This window comes from Fukomys damarensis, unplaced genomic scaffold, assembly GCF_012274545.1.
Source record: "Fukomys damarensis isolate Sample0158 unplaced genomic scaffold, DMR_v1.0_HiC HiC_scaffold_12, whole genome shotgun sequence".
Classification (NCBI taxonomy): domain Eukaryota; kingdom Metazoa; phylum Chordata; class Mammalia; order Rodentia; family Bathyergidae; genus Fukomys; species Fukomys damarensis.
In genome coordinates this window covers 5,671,542-5,688,543 of record NW_022900924.1, presented here as the reverse complement: position 1 = coordinate 5,688,543, position 17,002 = coordinate 5,671,542, and the positions used below count along the sequence as shown (strand labels likewise).

The 17,002-nt window shown below is 41.9% G+C and overlaps 1 protein-coding gene across 7 annotated transcripts in view; it reads right to left on the bottom strand.

Annotated features, from left to right (window-relative positions):
* Positions 1 to 17,002, bottom strand: part of Slc5a1 (solute carrier family 5 member 1) — a 168,566-nt gene that overhangs the window by 45,784 nt on the left and 105,780 nt on the right. For 6 of the 7 annotated variants that reach the window (XM_033762350.1, XM_010603872.2, XM_010603871.1 and 3 more), the window contains one exon: positions 11,764 to 11,835. In XM_033762350.1, the coding sequence (XP_033618241.1) occupies positions 11,764 to 11,835 (72 nt within the window). Of the gene's footprint in view, positions 1 to 11,763; positions 11,836 to 16,683; positions 16,997 to 17,002 lie in introns of those variants that run through there. The other variant, XM_010603867.1, reaches the window with a different exon arrangement.

Sequence of the window (17,002 nt, the reverse complement as noted above, 5' to 3'; positions counted from 1 at the left end):
GGCTCAAATCCTAGCATACATCAAAATATAAGATACCCAGTTAAATCTGCATTTCAGATAAGTAAGTACATGAAAATTTGGGATGTGCTTACTACATATGTATTCTTTGTCTGAAATTGGAAGTTAACTGGACATCCTTTATTTTTACTTACTAAGTCTGACAGCCTTAATCAGAATCACCTGGGAGGCCTATTAAACCCAACTTCTGGGTCCCATCTTCTTCTAATTCAGTAGGTTTAGGGTATGGATATTTTTAAAAATTGTATTTCTAATAAGGACTCAGGTTTTGCTGATATTGCTGGTCTGACTACACTCTGAGAGACTCATCCTTGGAGAATAAGAAAAAAAAAAGAGGATCATTCATTTTTACAGTGCCTCTAAGTGCTAGACCATGTGGTTTATTCATGTTATCTTACTTAATGCCCACAAAAGTTCTGTAAAATTGGTATTACTGTCATTTTTATTTTTTAATTTTGAAATTAATTTTATTGGTACATTTAAGGTATGCGATGTAATGACACTCATCATTGGACATTTGCACCTTTACAGAATCCGCCTTGGTTCTTATTTTCTCCCCCTTCCCCTGCCCTCCCTTCAACCCCTCCCCCCTCCCCGTCTACAAAGACTTGGTTTCCATTTTTTCATTTTCTTATATTGATTCCATTCCCTTCTTTCTTTTCCCCTCCCCTTCCCCCGTCCCCTTCCCCGAGGCAGTATCCCTTCCTATGTCACATTATCTATGATACCTTCTAGTCCTTATTTACACTTTCAGTTTCTCACACCAGAGAAACTATTTGGCATTTACTCAAGTGTGTCCTATTTATTTCACATAAGAGTATGGCCTCGCTGTGCATCCCTTAGCCATAAATCCCTCTAGTTTCCCATTCTTTACGGCTGAGTAGTAAAATGGAGCCCTACTGTCACCTTTATTTTACAGATGAGAAGATTAAGAGGCAGAAAAGCGGAGGGACCTGCCCAAGGTCCAGCGGGGATAGGGAGAGTCCCCAGCACCCCAGCGACTTCTTTCCTCTCCCCAGATGCTCCCTTCTCAGCGTCCCTGTGCGCGCGCAGTGAGGTGAGAGGCTCCCACCACGCATCTCACTGTAAGCTCAGGAACAGCAGGCGCTCATCCGTGTCACCATTTCTCCCAGGTTCCTTCCTCGCCCTCTTAGGGATTTTAATCTTGATCAGCGTCTCTCGCCCCTTCCTGAGGCTTATTTTCAAGCGGCAAAGTTTATTTTTATGTCTTTATCAGTATATAAAAACATCTTATTAGTGAAATGAATGCATTCGTCCTGGGGAGCTGGGACGCAGGTAAATCTACATCCCTCACTTTAATCCTTTGAGACGAAACCCTCCCCTCGCTTTCCTCCCTTCTCCTTACATCCCAGGCCCATTCCTCCTCTGCAAAAGGTCTACCTGCTTCTTTTCTACCATCCGTCTTTTATTTTGCTCTTTATATTTTGTGTTTCTCGGCTAAGAAAACCCATTGATATTTAACCTTCTTCAACAGGGGAAGTTTAGAAATGCTTAACCTTTGGCCTTTGCCGTCTCTGAGAGATCACACTTCCTAGATTGGGACAGCAATAAAGTGGGGCTCTTATATTCAGAATATTTTATGTGTGAAACTCTGGTGAATATTTAGACACAAGCTTTGCTACCATAATCTTTATCTACATAATCTTTGTTTACTCTACATCACCTCATGTCCCCACAGACAATGGTTGTCTTTGACTCATTACCTGTATGCTTGTCCCACCCTAACCAAAATACCTAAGAAACAGGAAATCATGAAACCACTCCCAAAGCTGGTGTTTTCCCACCAGTTTTGGTACAAAATGCAGGTGAGGTCTCCTGGTGGCATTCAGAGGTTAAGGAAGTGGGGACCAAGCCAACCACCGAACTAGATGGCCCCGTCTTGGAATCATCAACAGTTCAATGTCCTTCACTCGAAGGACCTGATCTAAGTGTCTGTATTTCTCCCACAATGGTCCCCTTTCAATTCTACACATATTCCAAGCTCTTTATACTTTACATCTTTTATATTTCAGGTCTGTTTCTTTTGCTTGGGTTGCTCATCCCCTAATCTTCATATGACTGGTTCTTTTTTTTTCTCTCTCTCTCTATTTTTTTTAATTCACACATAGTAGTTGTAGATATGCATGGGGTATAATGTGATATTTAAAAATGTGTACACAATATACCTTCAGATCAGAGTAATTGGTATATCCATCACCTCTAACATTTGTCATTTCCGGCTGGCTCTTTCTGTTATTCAGGTCTCAGCCTAAATTCCCAGTCCTCAGAAAGATTCTCCTTGAGCCTCCTGTATAAATTAAAGGAAGGTCTTCTCAATGGACCAAGGATACCCAAGCAGCAGTTCAGTGTAATAAACGTCTGGAAGCTAATGGCCAGCACTTTGAACACCTCTTTTGAGGTCAAAGGCAACTTGTATCAATCTCATGATGTCTCAGTAAGTTTAGTATTAAAATATTTATACAAGTTTTTCTTTTCCTGAAGTGTGTATGCATTTCTTGGCAGACTCTGTATATGGATCTATATGAGTGCCTACCAGAACATGACATACAGGAGGTAGTCAATATATAGTTGTGCAGAGGAATAGGTAAAGAAAATGTGGTATTTATACTCAATGGAGTACTACTATGCTATAAAAAAGGATAGATTTGAGTCATCTGTAGTAAAATGGATCCACCTTGAGACCCTAATGCTAAGTAAGTGAAATAAATCTGAAACACAAGCTTAAATATGGCTTGGTTTCTCTTATATGAGAAATCTAAAGTATAAACAAAGAGCAAAATAAAAGATAGCTAATAGGAAACAGATCTTGTGCAAATGGAAAAAGGACCAAGACATGGAAAGAAGGGACAGGGGAGGGAGGGGAAGCGAACTTAAAAAAAAATAAAAAGATGTATTATATACCAAATCCCCACGATGAATGTTATCATTATATGCTGCAAACATGCACCAAATTTTTTTTAAATGTGGTCGTGGAGTAAAAGTATAACAGTGCAGAACTAGAAGAATGAATAAATGGATCAATTATTAAATTCACAGCTTGAGGAAGAACTGGAGATGAAGTACAACGATGGCAATGACAGCCAACTGTCCGTACTCACTCCGTACTTCTCTGAGATACGGATACGCACGATTAACCCCCAAAACAATTCTACAGGCTACGTGTCACACTCTCTGTTTTGCGCTTGAGAAAACTGAGGCAAGGAGAGGATGACTCACCTAGCCACACAGGCAGGAATTCATGGAGTTGGAGTTCCAACCAAGGCACCCTGGCTCTAGAGTCTATGCTCTCAGCTCTAACTCATCCCCCAAATATAAAACTTATCCGAGAAGATACATACAGCTGCAGCAGACTCACTTCGCAGTGTTCCACACGCCAGCGACAGATAAGGAAGGCCCCTGATATATTTCTAACGTAGCTGCAAAGACATCATCTTAGTCCATAATTTCAGCACTCTTCTTACCTCAGCTAAGTAGAAACACGGACTATAATTTACATTTTCCTGCCTCTGACTAATCTGTTAGAAAATCCTAGGAGGGCAGCCGGCAGGAAAAGAGAAGCCACAGGCTTAGGTACTATAGGTGACAAGAACTTTGCTACACACCGGTCAATCGAGGCCTAGAAATACAAAGAATACAAGAAATGCGCTATGCGCACATCAAAGAAGCTCGTCAGAGGGATGATGACCAAAGCAATAGGAGGCAGACGGGTACACAAAGACAAAAATGAAGGAGGAAGAGAAGGAAGGAACCGGGCGGCTCAGGAGCAAGGCTGGAACTGGCACAACGAGAAAGAAAAATATCTTTCACCAAAGAGGATTCAGATGATTAGATAATTATTATGGAAAGTGCCATGTTTTGTAAAAACTTGATTCAAAATGAGGAAGATCAAATGGCCTGAGACAGTAAGAAAGCATGGAGACACCAAACTGTGCCAGGTGGTCTGACAGGGGCTGTAACTGGGCTCTCTGCCTACGCCTAGGCTTTTCATTACTATCATGAACCTTAAAAAAAAAAAATAGCAACAAATTTTTTTTCTCTGGGCAGAGGTACAGAAATTTGAAACAAGGCTGGAGAAAAGCTTCGATTTAAACCCGACATCCTCCTAACTTCCTAAGTTCTTAGCATTAGCTACACTGTGTGCCACTGTACCAGAGAGCAGAATGTACACTGAAGTCTCAGGTGACGCTACTGAGGAGGACCAGCATGCAGTCTGGAGATGTGCCCTTCTCCCTGCCTTTCCTTTAATTCGGCCCATATTTGTCAGATGTTTACTTGTAGTCCAAAGCTTCGCAACAGGTATTATAAGAGATGAAAGTATACGACTGGCCCAGGTCACACAGCAGTGGGATAAATAAGGGCACAGACAGCTTCTTGCAGGTGGAAAGCAATCCAAAAAAGAAGAAAGGGCCAAATGGACTCGGGAGTCAGGAAAGGCAGGAGTCACCACTCCCAGACTTCTGAGGGGACAAATAGTTACCCTTCCTCCTTACCTCTTCCTGGGCTTTCTCCCTTGGCGGGCCCTCTACATCTTGAGTGTTTATTTGCCTGGTTCCCTCTCTTCCTTCCCAACTCATGAGCTCCCACCTATGTCTTAGGCCTAGCTGGTTTCTCTAAGACACTGTTTGGGCTCTCTGGTGGTGTGAAAAGTGGCTGCACTTTGATCTAAACATTAAGTTTTAGAGACTTAAAGATAAAATCTGGTATCTTTTCTTCAAGAGAGTTTTTAAAGTTTGAGAATCTTTCCTCTTTCTTCAGATATACTTTTTATCAGGGTCTCTGGTCAGACCTAAATAAAAGAATTTCTTGGTGTTCAGATTAACCTTTAGACTACCTCTATTAGCCTCATAAATTTTCATCTCAAAGGACAAAAACAAAGAGGCCTGAATAACCAGAACAAAAGGAGTTCTTATCTTTGCATGAACTTGGGAGAGCCAAGGAGTTAATAATCATCCGTATTGTAGCTAACAAGCAAGATCACTGAGAATCCAGATAAGTGATTTGACAGTCTTTCAAAAGTTTCCAATTGAGAAAAAAAAAAGAATAATAAGAGCTTAAAATGAGAGTTTACTACCGGAAATTATTCTCAGACTGTACACGTGTCCTCAAACCAACAAGGCCAGCCCTCCACCTGTTTCTGTAAATAACATCGTCTAAGAACACAGCTACACATAGATACTTTCGTGCTAAAACAGCACAACTGAATAACTGTGACAGAGGTCACAGGTGAAAACACTTACTCTCTGGTCCTTTACAGGAAGTCTGTCAACACTTGTCCTAAAGCATTGTGATATACTGCTTTCTGATACTTTTCTATTAAAGGAAGGAAAGAAATTCTGGCTGTTGAGACAGACAGCCATTATATCCTCAAGGTCCTAGTAGGTCCACCCATTTCCTGTGCTCTGTTCCCTCCTCTGCGGTAGGGAGCCTTAGAATTTTAGTCCTAGAAGAGCCCTCTAGAACCCTCATCTGACTGTCTCGCATTACAGAAGACACTCTCCGGGATTCAGAAAGGTTAATGAATTGCTCAATGTCACAAAGTGGAATAAACCAAGTCCTTTGGCTCCTTGTGTAGTTCCCACTTCCTGCCCTTTGGAATGTTTATGTCTGAGAAGAGGGCTGTTCAGGGGTTGGCTCTGACATACCTGCTCTTTTCATGAAGCTGGCTCTGCCAATGTACAGGTAAGATCAAATTCTCCCCTCCCCACCAAAAAAAACTTCCTCTGGACTGTGTATCTGGGGCCATATTTCTCTGAGTAATTCCTGCTGCCTTGAGCCAAGAAGTCAGGAGTTCTCCTTCAAAGGTTAGCTGCTGAGCCTCCTAGCCTTCCTACCCTCATGTCTGCCACATCCCTCAGATAATCATTGCAAGACCATACACAAGCAGCTGTTAGTTAAAGGTGCCAAACCACAGTGCCACAGAAGAAAAAGGGAATTCTGAGCTACCAACCAGTGCGCAGTTACGTAAGTACACCCTCATGGTTTCATGTTACTCAGCTGTGTTGGCTTGGCTTGTCTTAAGTTGACTGAGGCTCCTGAGAACCTCCCTTCCTGGATCCCTGAGTAAGCTGACTCTTCTTGTAATTTCAGCCCTGCAGTCCTTGCCCTGCCCCTTTGATTGTCCCTCAATTCTATCTCCGGGCCAAGGTACAGTCTGTTTTCCTCTGTGGAACTCACTAACTTCTTAGGATCCTGTCCTTTTCCCAGAGCTCCTGGATTTTCAGTTATTCATCAAAACCACTCTTTTCAAATCTACCTGAAGCCCAGGAGTATGTAAACCAAGCTTTCCCCTGTCCGATTCCCCTTCATACTTTATGAGCTCTCATTTTTCTCTACTTTTTTCTTGAGTGAATCCCTAGCCTTCCCTGCCTCAGGTACCTACCCAGGGCCAACATAAGTCCTCCATTCCTGAAATCCCTTAGGATTCTCTTTCAGGAGGTTCTCCGGCTGCCTGCTCCTCCTACAGCACAAAGAAACTGGGCTAAGGGCAAAAAAAAAGGGGGCAAAGCACCCCACTGGAAGGTTTCTGTCATTGCAGGCCAAGAGATATTAGCTCTGAAGAGCCTGTATCCTCTGTGACAGGGTTCCTGGACCAGGACTCTTAAGAACTGATATTCTGGTTATGGACTTATTGACCAATGACAGCTTTATCTGACTTCATATTTTATTTCAAATGAAAATTTATAAGTATAGTTTTGATGCTGTTTAAAATATTTTTCAATTTTAGAGGGAAAGTACTTAGATGTGTATTTTCTTACATGTTATGTTTTTAATTCCTTCGTACATGTGTATATTACTATAGTGTTTAAAAACTATTTTAAATTTTAGGATGCAAATCACTATGCTTATTTTTCTTCTAAAGTATCAGTTTTTAAACTTTAAGTCAGCAGAGGGGAGGGGGTGATGAAGGGAGGGCAGGGCCAAGGGGAAAAAATGAAAACCAAGACCTGTCGTGTAAAGGTACAAGATCCGAATAGTGAATGTAACTGTACTGGATACCTAAAAAGTACCAATAAACTCAATGAGGAAAAAAAAAAAAAACTTTAAGTCAGCAGAAACTTGCTCTCAAATAAAATGTTAACAGATATGCCTTACATAAAATAAAAGTTGAGTTGCTAGGGGGTAGAGAAGAAGAACAGCCCCTGGAGTATTTTTGCAGAGCCCAAGTGTTGTGGTTAACAGAATATTTTTTTAAAAGTACCTTGGAATATTACCATATTTTATTACCTCAAAAACATCAACTAGCATAATACATACCATGTAGTACAAAGAAAGAAAAAATATCGCCACTTTACCTATGGCATGCCACAAAATGCTTATAAGATGCAACCCACTTAAGTAAATTAAGATGATTTATATGAATATTTGTCTACTTACGCTCTTATGGATCATCAATTCTGATATACACATAAATCATGTTAATTTATTCATACAGTCAATCTGAGAAATTTCAGGGAATCCGCCACAGCGGTTTCAGGTAAATGCTAGTTTCCATTTACTGAGCACTAAAAAGACCTATACACCAGACAGATGCTAAGTGGGGGAGCTCTCTCGGCGCTCCCGGCCTTCCTTCCATTTCTTAATGCTCCCATTTAGTAACCGCTGTCCAAGTAGAGTGCTAAATGCTGTACCTCTGTTATCTCATGATTCTGATACATGGACAAGTATGGAAACCATGTACAAAATCTTAGGAAGGCTTAGATGGAAACTATGGATGGGGGAAGGAGAGTTGTATGTCATTCTCATCAAGGAAGCAGTGACCTCTTCATGTTTTAGAAAAATGAGACCATGCTTGGTTAGGATAATCCAACCTTGAGACATGCATAAGGAAAACATCGCCTATTGAAAATCCCACATAAACCACTGAATCCCTACTTTGAACCACCCTACTTTGGGTGGGGTGAGTCCTTCTCATCAACCAACCCTAGCCCCAAACTCAGGGACTACGAGGAAGAAGGACATCATTTCTGGTTAAAATGTGATGCATTCCCAGACCTAGTCCAAAATGCAAATCTCCTAAGAATGATTCTACCCCGTGCCTCCTTTTTCATTGGCTTCTCCGAGACCCAGAGATTAGAAGTTAAGATCACACCTCCAATATATCAGCCCTAAAATTCTTACATAAAGAAATACAATTTAATCTTGGTTGCAATCAATAAAGGGAAAATGGCTATCTAAAAGTACAATGGTTTATCTTGAAACTAGTGTGATTCCTTCTCTCTCTTTTTCTTGTTTTTTATTTTAAGCCAGAGTCTAAGTTGCTAAAGTACTCAGGCGAGGCTCAAATTTTTTTTTTATTTATTTATTTTGTATCAGGGCCTTGTGCTTATGAGATAGGTGGTTGAACCACTGAGCTAAATCCCCGGCCCTGAAAGTAGTGTGTTTCTTGTCATGCAATTGTGGGTACAAACTACAGGTGGTAGGCACTACCCACAAATGGCTGTAGCACTGGAAATATGGAAATGTGACTACAGCAAGCAATTCTTAATTTTTTTGAGGCAGGGTCTCACTATTTAGTTCAGGCTGCCTTTGAACTCACTATGTAGCCCAGGCTGGCCTCAAACTCCCAGCAATCCTCCTGCTTAAGCCTCCTGAGTGCTGGGATTACAGGCAAGTGCCACCATACCTGGCTGACCTGTTTATTTTTATCTCATTTCAATTTCAAATAGCCAGTGAGGTTGTGGCTACCCATATTGGACAATACAACTCTACAAGGATAACCTCATCCTTGTCAATTTTGAGATCAGAGCTGAATATCAAGGCCTGCTTTTAAGAAAATACCAAAAGTGCAGACTATGAAAACACAAAAAACCCTGACACAGAACTGAAAGGAGGTATCCAAATGTATGTGCTTCTTGCCTTTAACTGTAGAACTTATAAAAAGAAAGGTCAACATCAAACCAGTATTCTCGGCCACCTTAAGAATATGGTTCCACTTTAATATCAAATCTTAAAAGGTAGAAATAATAGAAACAATAAAATGGTGGTTGTCAGAGGCTAGATGTGGGGAGGGAATGAAAAGGTGTTGGTTAAAAATTACAAAGTTAGGTTGAATGAATTCTGGTGATCTATCATACAGCACAGTGACCTGAGTTAATAAAAATGTATACTTGAAAATTGCTAAAATATAAAACTTTAAATATTCTTACTACAAAAAATAAAGCAAAAAGTATTAAGATGTGTTATAGCCCAACTTCCCATGTAATCATTATATATTTCAAACATAAACTAATAAAAATTAAAAATAAAATTTAAAACATATGCAAGGTGATGGATATATTAATTTGACTTAATCATCTTATAATGTGCCCATATATCAAAACATCATGTTATACATTGCAAATACATACAATTTTTACTTGTCAAAAATGTTTAATATTCAGAAACATTAAACTTGCTGGAAGGTAAGTTAGGCAGAACTCTGGAAGACATTGGTATAGGAAAAGACTTTATGAACAAATCCTCAGTAGCACAGGAACTAGCAGAAAGAATCAACAACTGGGATCTCATCTTACTAAAAAGCTTCTGTACTTCAAAAGAAACCATTAGCAGAACTAAGAGACAATCTACAATGTGGGAAAAAATTTTTACCAGCTGTACCTCAGACAAAGGACTATTATCAAGGATATATAAAGAACTCAAAACAATCAGTCCCCCCAAATATAAAGACCCGATCCAAAAATGGGCATCCGAAATGAACAGACATTTCTCATACAAAGAAGTGAAAGCAGCAAGAAAATATATGAAAAAATGTTCCACATCACTGGTCATTCGAGAGATGCAGATGAAAACAACACTGAGATTCCACCTCACCCCACAAAGAATGGCTGCTATCAAGAAATCACACAATAACAAATGTTGGCGGGGTTGTGGGGAGAAAGGAACCCTCCTCCATTGTTGGTGGGAGTGCAGACTAGTGCAACCACTATGGAAATCAATATGGAGATACCTCAAAGAGCTTGGACTGGAGGTTCCATTTGACCCAGCCATCCCTCTGTTGGGTATCTTTCCAAGAGAACTAAAAGAATCATATCACAGAGAAGTATGTGCACCCATGTTTATAGCGGCACAGTTTGTAATAGCTAAATCTTGGAAACAACCTATTTGCCCATCCGTTGGAAACTGGATAAAGAAGTTGTGGTTTTTCTATAAAATGGAATATTACTCAGCCATAAAGAGCGAGAGAATAGATTCATTCATAGGAAAATGGATACATATTGAAGATATACTCCTAAGTGAAATAAATAAGTCCCACATGTGTAAATACCAAATAGTTTCCCTGGTGTGAATATTCTGCAACAATGCATAAGATTCTAATAAGATTACTGACATTTAGAAATGGGAGGAAAGGAGCTAAAGGTGTAGGGAAGGTGTGATACGTAGGGGAAGAACAAAAAGGGAAAAGAAAAAAATGTGAGAGAATGAAAAGATGAAAATAAAGTGTTTGTAGATGGGGAGGGGAGGAGGGGGTGAAGGGAGGGCAGATATAAGGGGAAAAAATGAGAATCAAGACTTGCCATGTAAAGGTACATGATCCCAACAATGAATGTAACTGTACTGTATCCCTAAATGTACCAATAAACTCAATAAAAAAAATGTTTAATATTGAAATGACTTTAAGTATAACCCAAGCAGCTGTTAAAATGCTGGTCATTAAATTTCATCCCAAATTAGTCGATTACGGGCCAACTAAGGGCATGGTATGACTTCTTGATAAGTTCTCTGTGTGCTGTGCATATCCTAACAGTGACTGTCTTTATTTCTTGCTTCTCTCCCTCCATTCAACTCATAGTGTATATGCTTCATTACCCCTGTCATTGACCAGCTAATCCCACTTGTATCTTAGGCCCAAGGAATTACATGCTTTGGCCAAATGATTCAACCAATTGCTTCACTCCCAGATCAAAGTGGTCACTGGACTGAACTGATAAGCCGGCCAGTAACCCTGTGTTGATCTGAAGGAAGAAATGTCTTGGTTTCTCTCCCACTCATGCACATGCCCTTTCATTAGGTTAGTTCTGCCCGTGTACAAGAAGTGTTAGATAAAACACTTCTTAAATAAACAAAATATGAATTCTATCAAGAGATTTAAAAAACTTGACGGCCAGGGATGTAGCTCAGTGGCGCCACGCCTGCCTCGCAAGCATAAGGTGCTGAGTTCAATCCCTGGTACAAAGAGAGAGACGGGACAGGGAGGAGGACTTCATCTAGAGAAAAACTGCAATTGGAAAATTTTAAAAGGCTGAGTCTCCATCTATTCAGTGAATATTTAGCAAGGACCTCCTATGTATCAGACACTGCATAAGACTGGAGAATGTAGGACAGATAAAATCACTCTCCCGTCACAAATGAAGTAGGAAAGAGCTAGCAAAAGATCTATTAGTTTCTGACTTTCCACCTCATAAGAGGTCTCCACTTCTCATTACTTTTCTGGAAGGTAAATATTATCAATTCCATTGTATATCTGAAGAAATGTTAGCTGCGATTTATCCAAGATTACTTTGATCTATGGTCTTTTCCTCTATTCCTTGCAGGATTCCAAGCTTTAATAATCTAAAAGCTACTCCCTTAACATAAAAGCTTAAGGATACCCAGGATACCTGGTGAACATGAGACCCATTATCAAAGATCTAGATGGGAAGAAAGAATTGCCACCATCCAAAGTCAAAAAGAAAGTGGGTTCCTAAAATAAATGTATAAACAAATAGTGTTTGAGAGAAAACTTACCGGCCACCATGACATACTTCGGCCTGCTAAGAAGAAGCCTCCAACAGTTCCACGATTAGTGGAAAACATAGCCTGAGAACAAAGGGGTCGACAAATTAATAAAAAACTAGAAGGGTGACCTTGCTAGCCAAAAGGACATACCTCCCCATACACAGGAAGTTTCTTCTACCCTAACCTCTTTCTGAAACATTGTCACATTCCTTTTCCCCTGAAGCCTCATTGGCTCAGATAAAGGAAGCAGGGACCTACATTTGACAGACAAGGAAACTAAGGCTAAGAAAGTTTAGACACCTTGCCCTGGTATTAGCGCTGCAATTAGCTTACAACGTGACTTCAAGCAAGTCACTCTATCATGACTGTTCACTTGTATGTTCAACAGGGGGAAATGAAACTTCCATGTCTTTCTTATAAGCGTAACAAGTATCTAATGAGGCAATATACTTTTTAAATGTATGATATGGGATGTGAATTATACCTTAATAAATCTGCTTCCAAAAAAATTAAAAATCTATGAAAATGCAAAGCATTTGTAGTAAAACTTACACACACACACACACACACACACACACACATTCAAGCTCAATTCGAATCTCTACTACCTGAGATTGTAGATAGGAGATTGCTGGAATCATTTCTTTACAATATTTGTGACAAGTACAGTAAAGGGGAAGTATAGGGGAAGGTCCTTTGGGCAAGGATGACAAGAAACACTTCACAGAGACACAAATGACCAGAAACAAATTAATCCCAAGGATTCAGGTTCCAGTAGTCACCTGGGAAAAGGCCATTCTGAAGGTCATTCTAAGTCAAAGAAGGTTGATATCCTCCAGGCATGGCTGGAGGGACGAGTTTGGGGCTCAGACACAATCAGTTGATCTCAGAAACAAGGAACTTAGAGGAAGAATGTGACAGCAGGATCTAAAATAGGGGGCTAGAATAACTCAGGAAAGGTGCCTGGCATGGACAAAAGGTAAGAAGAGGTGTGCCCACACTGGGTCTTTTCCTTTTGATGGTGTTCATCCCTGCTTCTCTGCAAGCCCAGACTTTTCAAGGCCCCTCAAACATCACATTTCCTGTGAAACCTCCCCTGTGACCGCTTCTCTTTCCCAAGCAAAACTACCTTCTCCCTACTCTAAACATCTAGAGAATTTCATTTATATCTTGTTCAAATGTCTTACCTTTTTTTACTTTGTATGACCATATTACAAGTTTTTTTGCATTTTTACTTTTATTAGTACCTATTAATTTTATAAAATATTGAATCTCAATGTATATCTACTTTGACATCAATCCCCTCATTACCCTCCTTTCATATTTCAAAGCTTTAATCTCCCATAAGTCTTCGTAAATGTCTTGTGCATGGAAAGGCATTGTCTCATGATCAAGGGATACACAAAGAAAACTCCAAGGTTCCAGTCCCCATTTTGTAAACCATTGCATTAAATTCATCTGCCCACCCTACTAGATCAGAATGACCCATAATTGTAAACTTCAGGGGGAAAAGAAGTGCAGTTACTGTCACACTGTCACATAACACTGTTGTTGGTGGTTTTGTTCTTTTCTCAATGGAATAACAATGTTTTTGAGCAAAAGGAAGGAACTCAACAGCTCTGTTTAGGTGCGAAACAGATTAGTAAACTGGGGATGGAAAGGAGGCTCAGGTGTGACCTATGGTCTTCTGATATATAAAGTGGAACAGTCACTCAACACAGCTGACACAGGGTACAGCCGGACAAAACGAGAGAAGTCCCAGGATGTCAGACCTGGGTTGAGTGCCAAGAAGGGTCTCCTCTTTGTCAGAGCTGTCCAGAAATGGGAGTGGGGTCGCTGGGGAGAGTTTCTGTTGGACTTATGCAAATGAAAGCTGTTAAAAACTTGCCAAAATGATTTTGTCAAAAGACCTAAAGAAGAAATGTGAGCATAAAATGAAGGTTGAAGTCAATCGACCTTAGTCTCCAAGGGTGAGGATTTAGCTCAATGACACCGAGCCCACCTTGTAAGTGCAAGGTCTTGAGTTCGATCCCCATTATGAAAAAAAAAATTAGTCTTGATCTTATGAAAATATATGATGAAAGAAGAAGGAATTTGGCATCATTTGGCCACTGTCACAGCAATGTAATGGTAGAAAGGCCAGTGGAGAAAGTATTTCCAGAAAGGATCTTGTCTTAGGGAAGTTGAAAGGAAGACTAGCAGAAGGAGTATTGGCTTTAGCATCATAAAAATCTCAATTTTAATTGTAGGTCTAGTGCTGCATGACTTCTGGTCACCCTCTCTGATCCTCATCTGTAAAACAGGAGGGTTGAGCTTGCCAGAGGCTATCCCAATTTACACATCAGTTATGCCACTGGTTCAAACAACTTCATAAGGGTCTTAATAATTGCAGAAGACATGGTCATATTTTAAAGAACAAGGGCCTGATGGTAAATACTTTAGGTTTTGTGGGATACATATAGTCTCTGACACATATTCTTTTATTTTGTTTTGTCCAGTTTTGTTTTCACAACCCTTTAAAGGTGTAAAAACCATTCCTCACTTATGGGCCATACAAAACATGCTGTGGTCAGATTTGGCCAGTAGGCCATAAATTTGAACAATCCCTGGCTTGGAGGGATTTCAGAATGGCTTAATGAAATCTCCCACCACGAATAAGTTCAAAGGTTCAATTTAAAAGGATATAAAATCTCCCAAAGAAGCCAACTGAGATCTTGGGGTGAAAAAATGAAAATGAATACCAAAGAAGTTACTAACTCAAAGCCCTAGTGTGATTGAGGTCAAGTTGGAAGAATATAAGACAGAACCAGTTAATGTTGGAAGAGGTGGGAATGGTGACAGCTCTGGGCCTCTAAGTTGAGGAAGTTCAATGGCCCGGGACCCTTGCTTAGCTGTTCAGCCCGAAGTCATGCAAGACTCAGAATGCCCATCTTTCTTTTTTTTTCTTTTGTTTTTTTTTTCACCCCTTTGGTTTTTTGAGACAGGGTCTCACTGTGTAGCTGAGACTGACCTGGAACTCACTGTGTAGCCCAGGCTGGTCTCAAACTCACAGTGATCCTCCTGCCTCAGCCTCCCGAGTGCTGGGATTCCAGGCGTGCGCCACCATGCCGGGCTCAGAATGCCCATCTCTAAATCAAGCCACTCTTGACACTTCAATAGCTAAAAGAAGAATTGGCTGGAAGGATTCCAGCATGTTAAAGAGTCCAGAGGCACACACTAATGAGGAAGATTAAATGTGGACAAACACTAGCAGGATCATTAAGTACCATTTAACAGGACAAATGGTTCTGTTTCAAAAGCACAAACTTAATTTTTTAAAAAAGTGTAAATATCTTCAGGACTGGCAGGAATAAGTAAGATTGGATAAGAAAACCAAGACCATCAGTGATCGTCCAGGAAAATGGGCAGTAGAGGAGGGCTAGCAGAACGACGAGACTCACATCTGCCCTCCGGAACATAAAAAGTGGGATGGAGGGAGAAAAGAAGGCAGGTGCAGTGGCAGAGCCCCTGGCATGGAGGAAAACACCTGAGTTAAGACACTTGAGTTCCAGGAACAATCTTATCTATTGCAAAACCTTAGGCAAATCACAACTTCGCAGGGCTTTGATTTCCTCTTGTGGAAAATGGGGCTTGGTGTTCCTGTCTTCCCTGACTTGTGGCTTTTTGTGAAGAAGTACCACCTATTGGTTTACCCATTTTACTTTAAGTAAAATTATTGAGGGCCTGGTCATACCCCAGGAGGAAAATGATGACAGTACATTTTTTTTTTATTCTTAGAGCCCGTAAACAGTTTTCCCGTCCTTCTCTGCAGAACCTCACAATATCCTTGCAAAGTCGTGAGCATAGACACAGTTGTGCCTGTTTTTATACTTGGGGAAACTGAAGCTGTGGGAAGTTATTCCACACCAGTTAGTGCAAACCATGTGCAAGCCAATCCTGAATGAGTATCTGGCTCCTAGTTAGACGTTTTTGGTGAAGCTAAGAATACTGAGGGAGAAGAGTCAGCAACACTGACCCCATGTGACACTCGGGGAATCTTCCTGCCACATCTAGCTTCCACTGCTGCTTTGTTTCTTTCTTTCTTTCTTTCCAATTTATATTTCCTTAAATCCTTGAAAACCCTGAGCACCCATGGGAGAGTGCATACCCACCCACCTCTCCTCTAAGTCAAAAGAGTGAGTCAGAACCACCTGCTGGCATGGAACCTGTCTGTTGGAATAAAAATAGCTGGAATATTTGCACACTTCAAAAACACCTCTTCTGGTCTGCGGGTGCGCCAGAGTCTGTCATAAATGAACTTTCCAAGTTCCAGGCTGCAGAGAACAAGTTTCTCTGGTTTGCTGTGTATCCAGAGTCCCAAAGACAGACACACGCACTTCCTTCTCCCGACCCCAGGCCACCCTCTGGTCTTCCTCCTCCTTCTCCTCCTCCTGCTCCACCCAGCTCTCCATCTCTAACTCCCTCCCCGCCCCTGGGGAGTGGGACACTGGTCTGCCAGCTCCCACCCCAACTTCGGGCAGGAATCCTGGCTTTCCCACTCTACAACGCTCCCTTAGAAGTCAGAAACTCGATAACTAAGAGGCAGGACAGTAGTCACCTTCCAGATGCCCCTCCCCACAGGCTCCGAGGCGCCGCTTTCCTGCCCCTCCTGCGCTCCCCTAGTCCGCCTTCCTCCGCCTTCCTCCTCTGCTCACAGGCTCCAGGACCCCCTCGGGCCTTCCCGGCCAGGTCTGTTCGTCCTTGCTTGCCCCCACCCCTCACACCATGCCCCTGGATACCTCTCAAGCGTTCCCTGGCGTTTCTTCTCCCCTCCATACAGCTGCGAGCCCGCAGGCCCCCTGGCATCTCAGCCATCGACCCTCTGTGGCCCCTCTCACCCCACCCGATGGCCCTGGTCCCTTCAGCCCGCTTCCCGGAGCCTTCACATACCCACAGCCCGACAGCCATCACTACCACGAAGTAAATGACAATGACAGAGATGTCGGCCGCGTTGCGGATGCGCTCGTAGGATTGGAGAGGAGCGGGAGAGGTGGCTGGCGGGCTCCAGGTGGTGCTGTCCATGGCGAAGGCGTTGGGTCCGTCCCGTCCGCGCGCTGGCCGCTCACTCCTTATGCAGTCTCCGGGTTAATGATCAAACCCCAGCCCTCCCCGGGGGAGGGGACCCGCAGCGGTGGGGCAGCGGGGCAGTGTGCGCCCCGGGTCCCTGCGCTGCGCAGCACCGTCGGGGAGCTGCTCTGGGCCTGCAGCG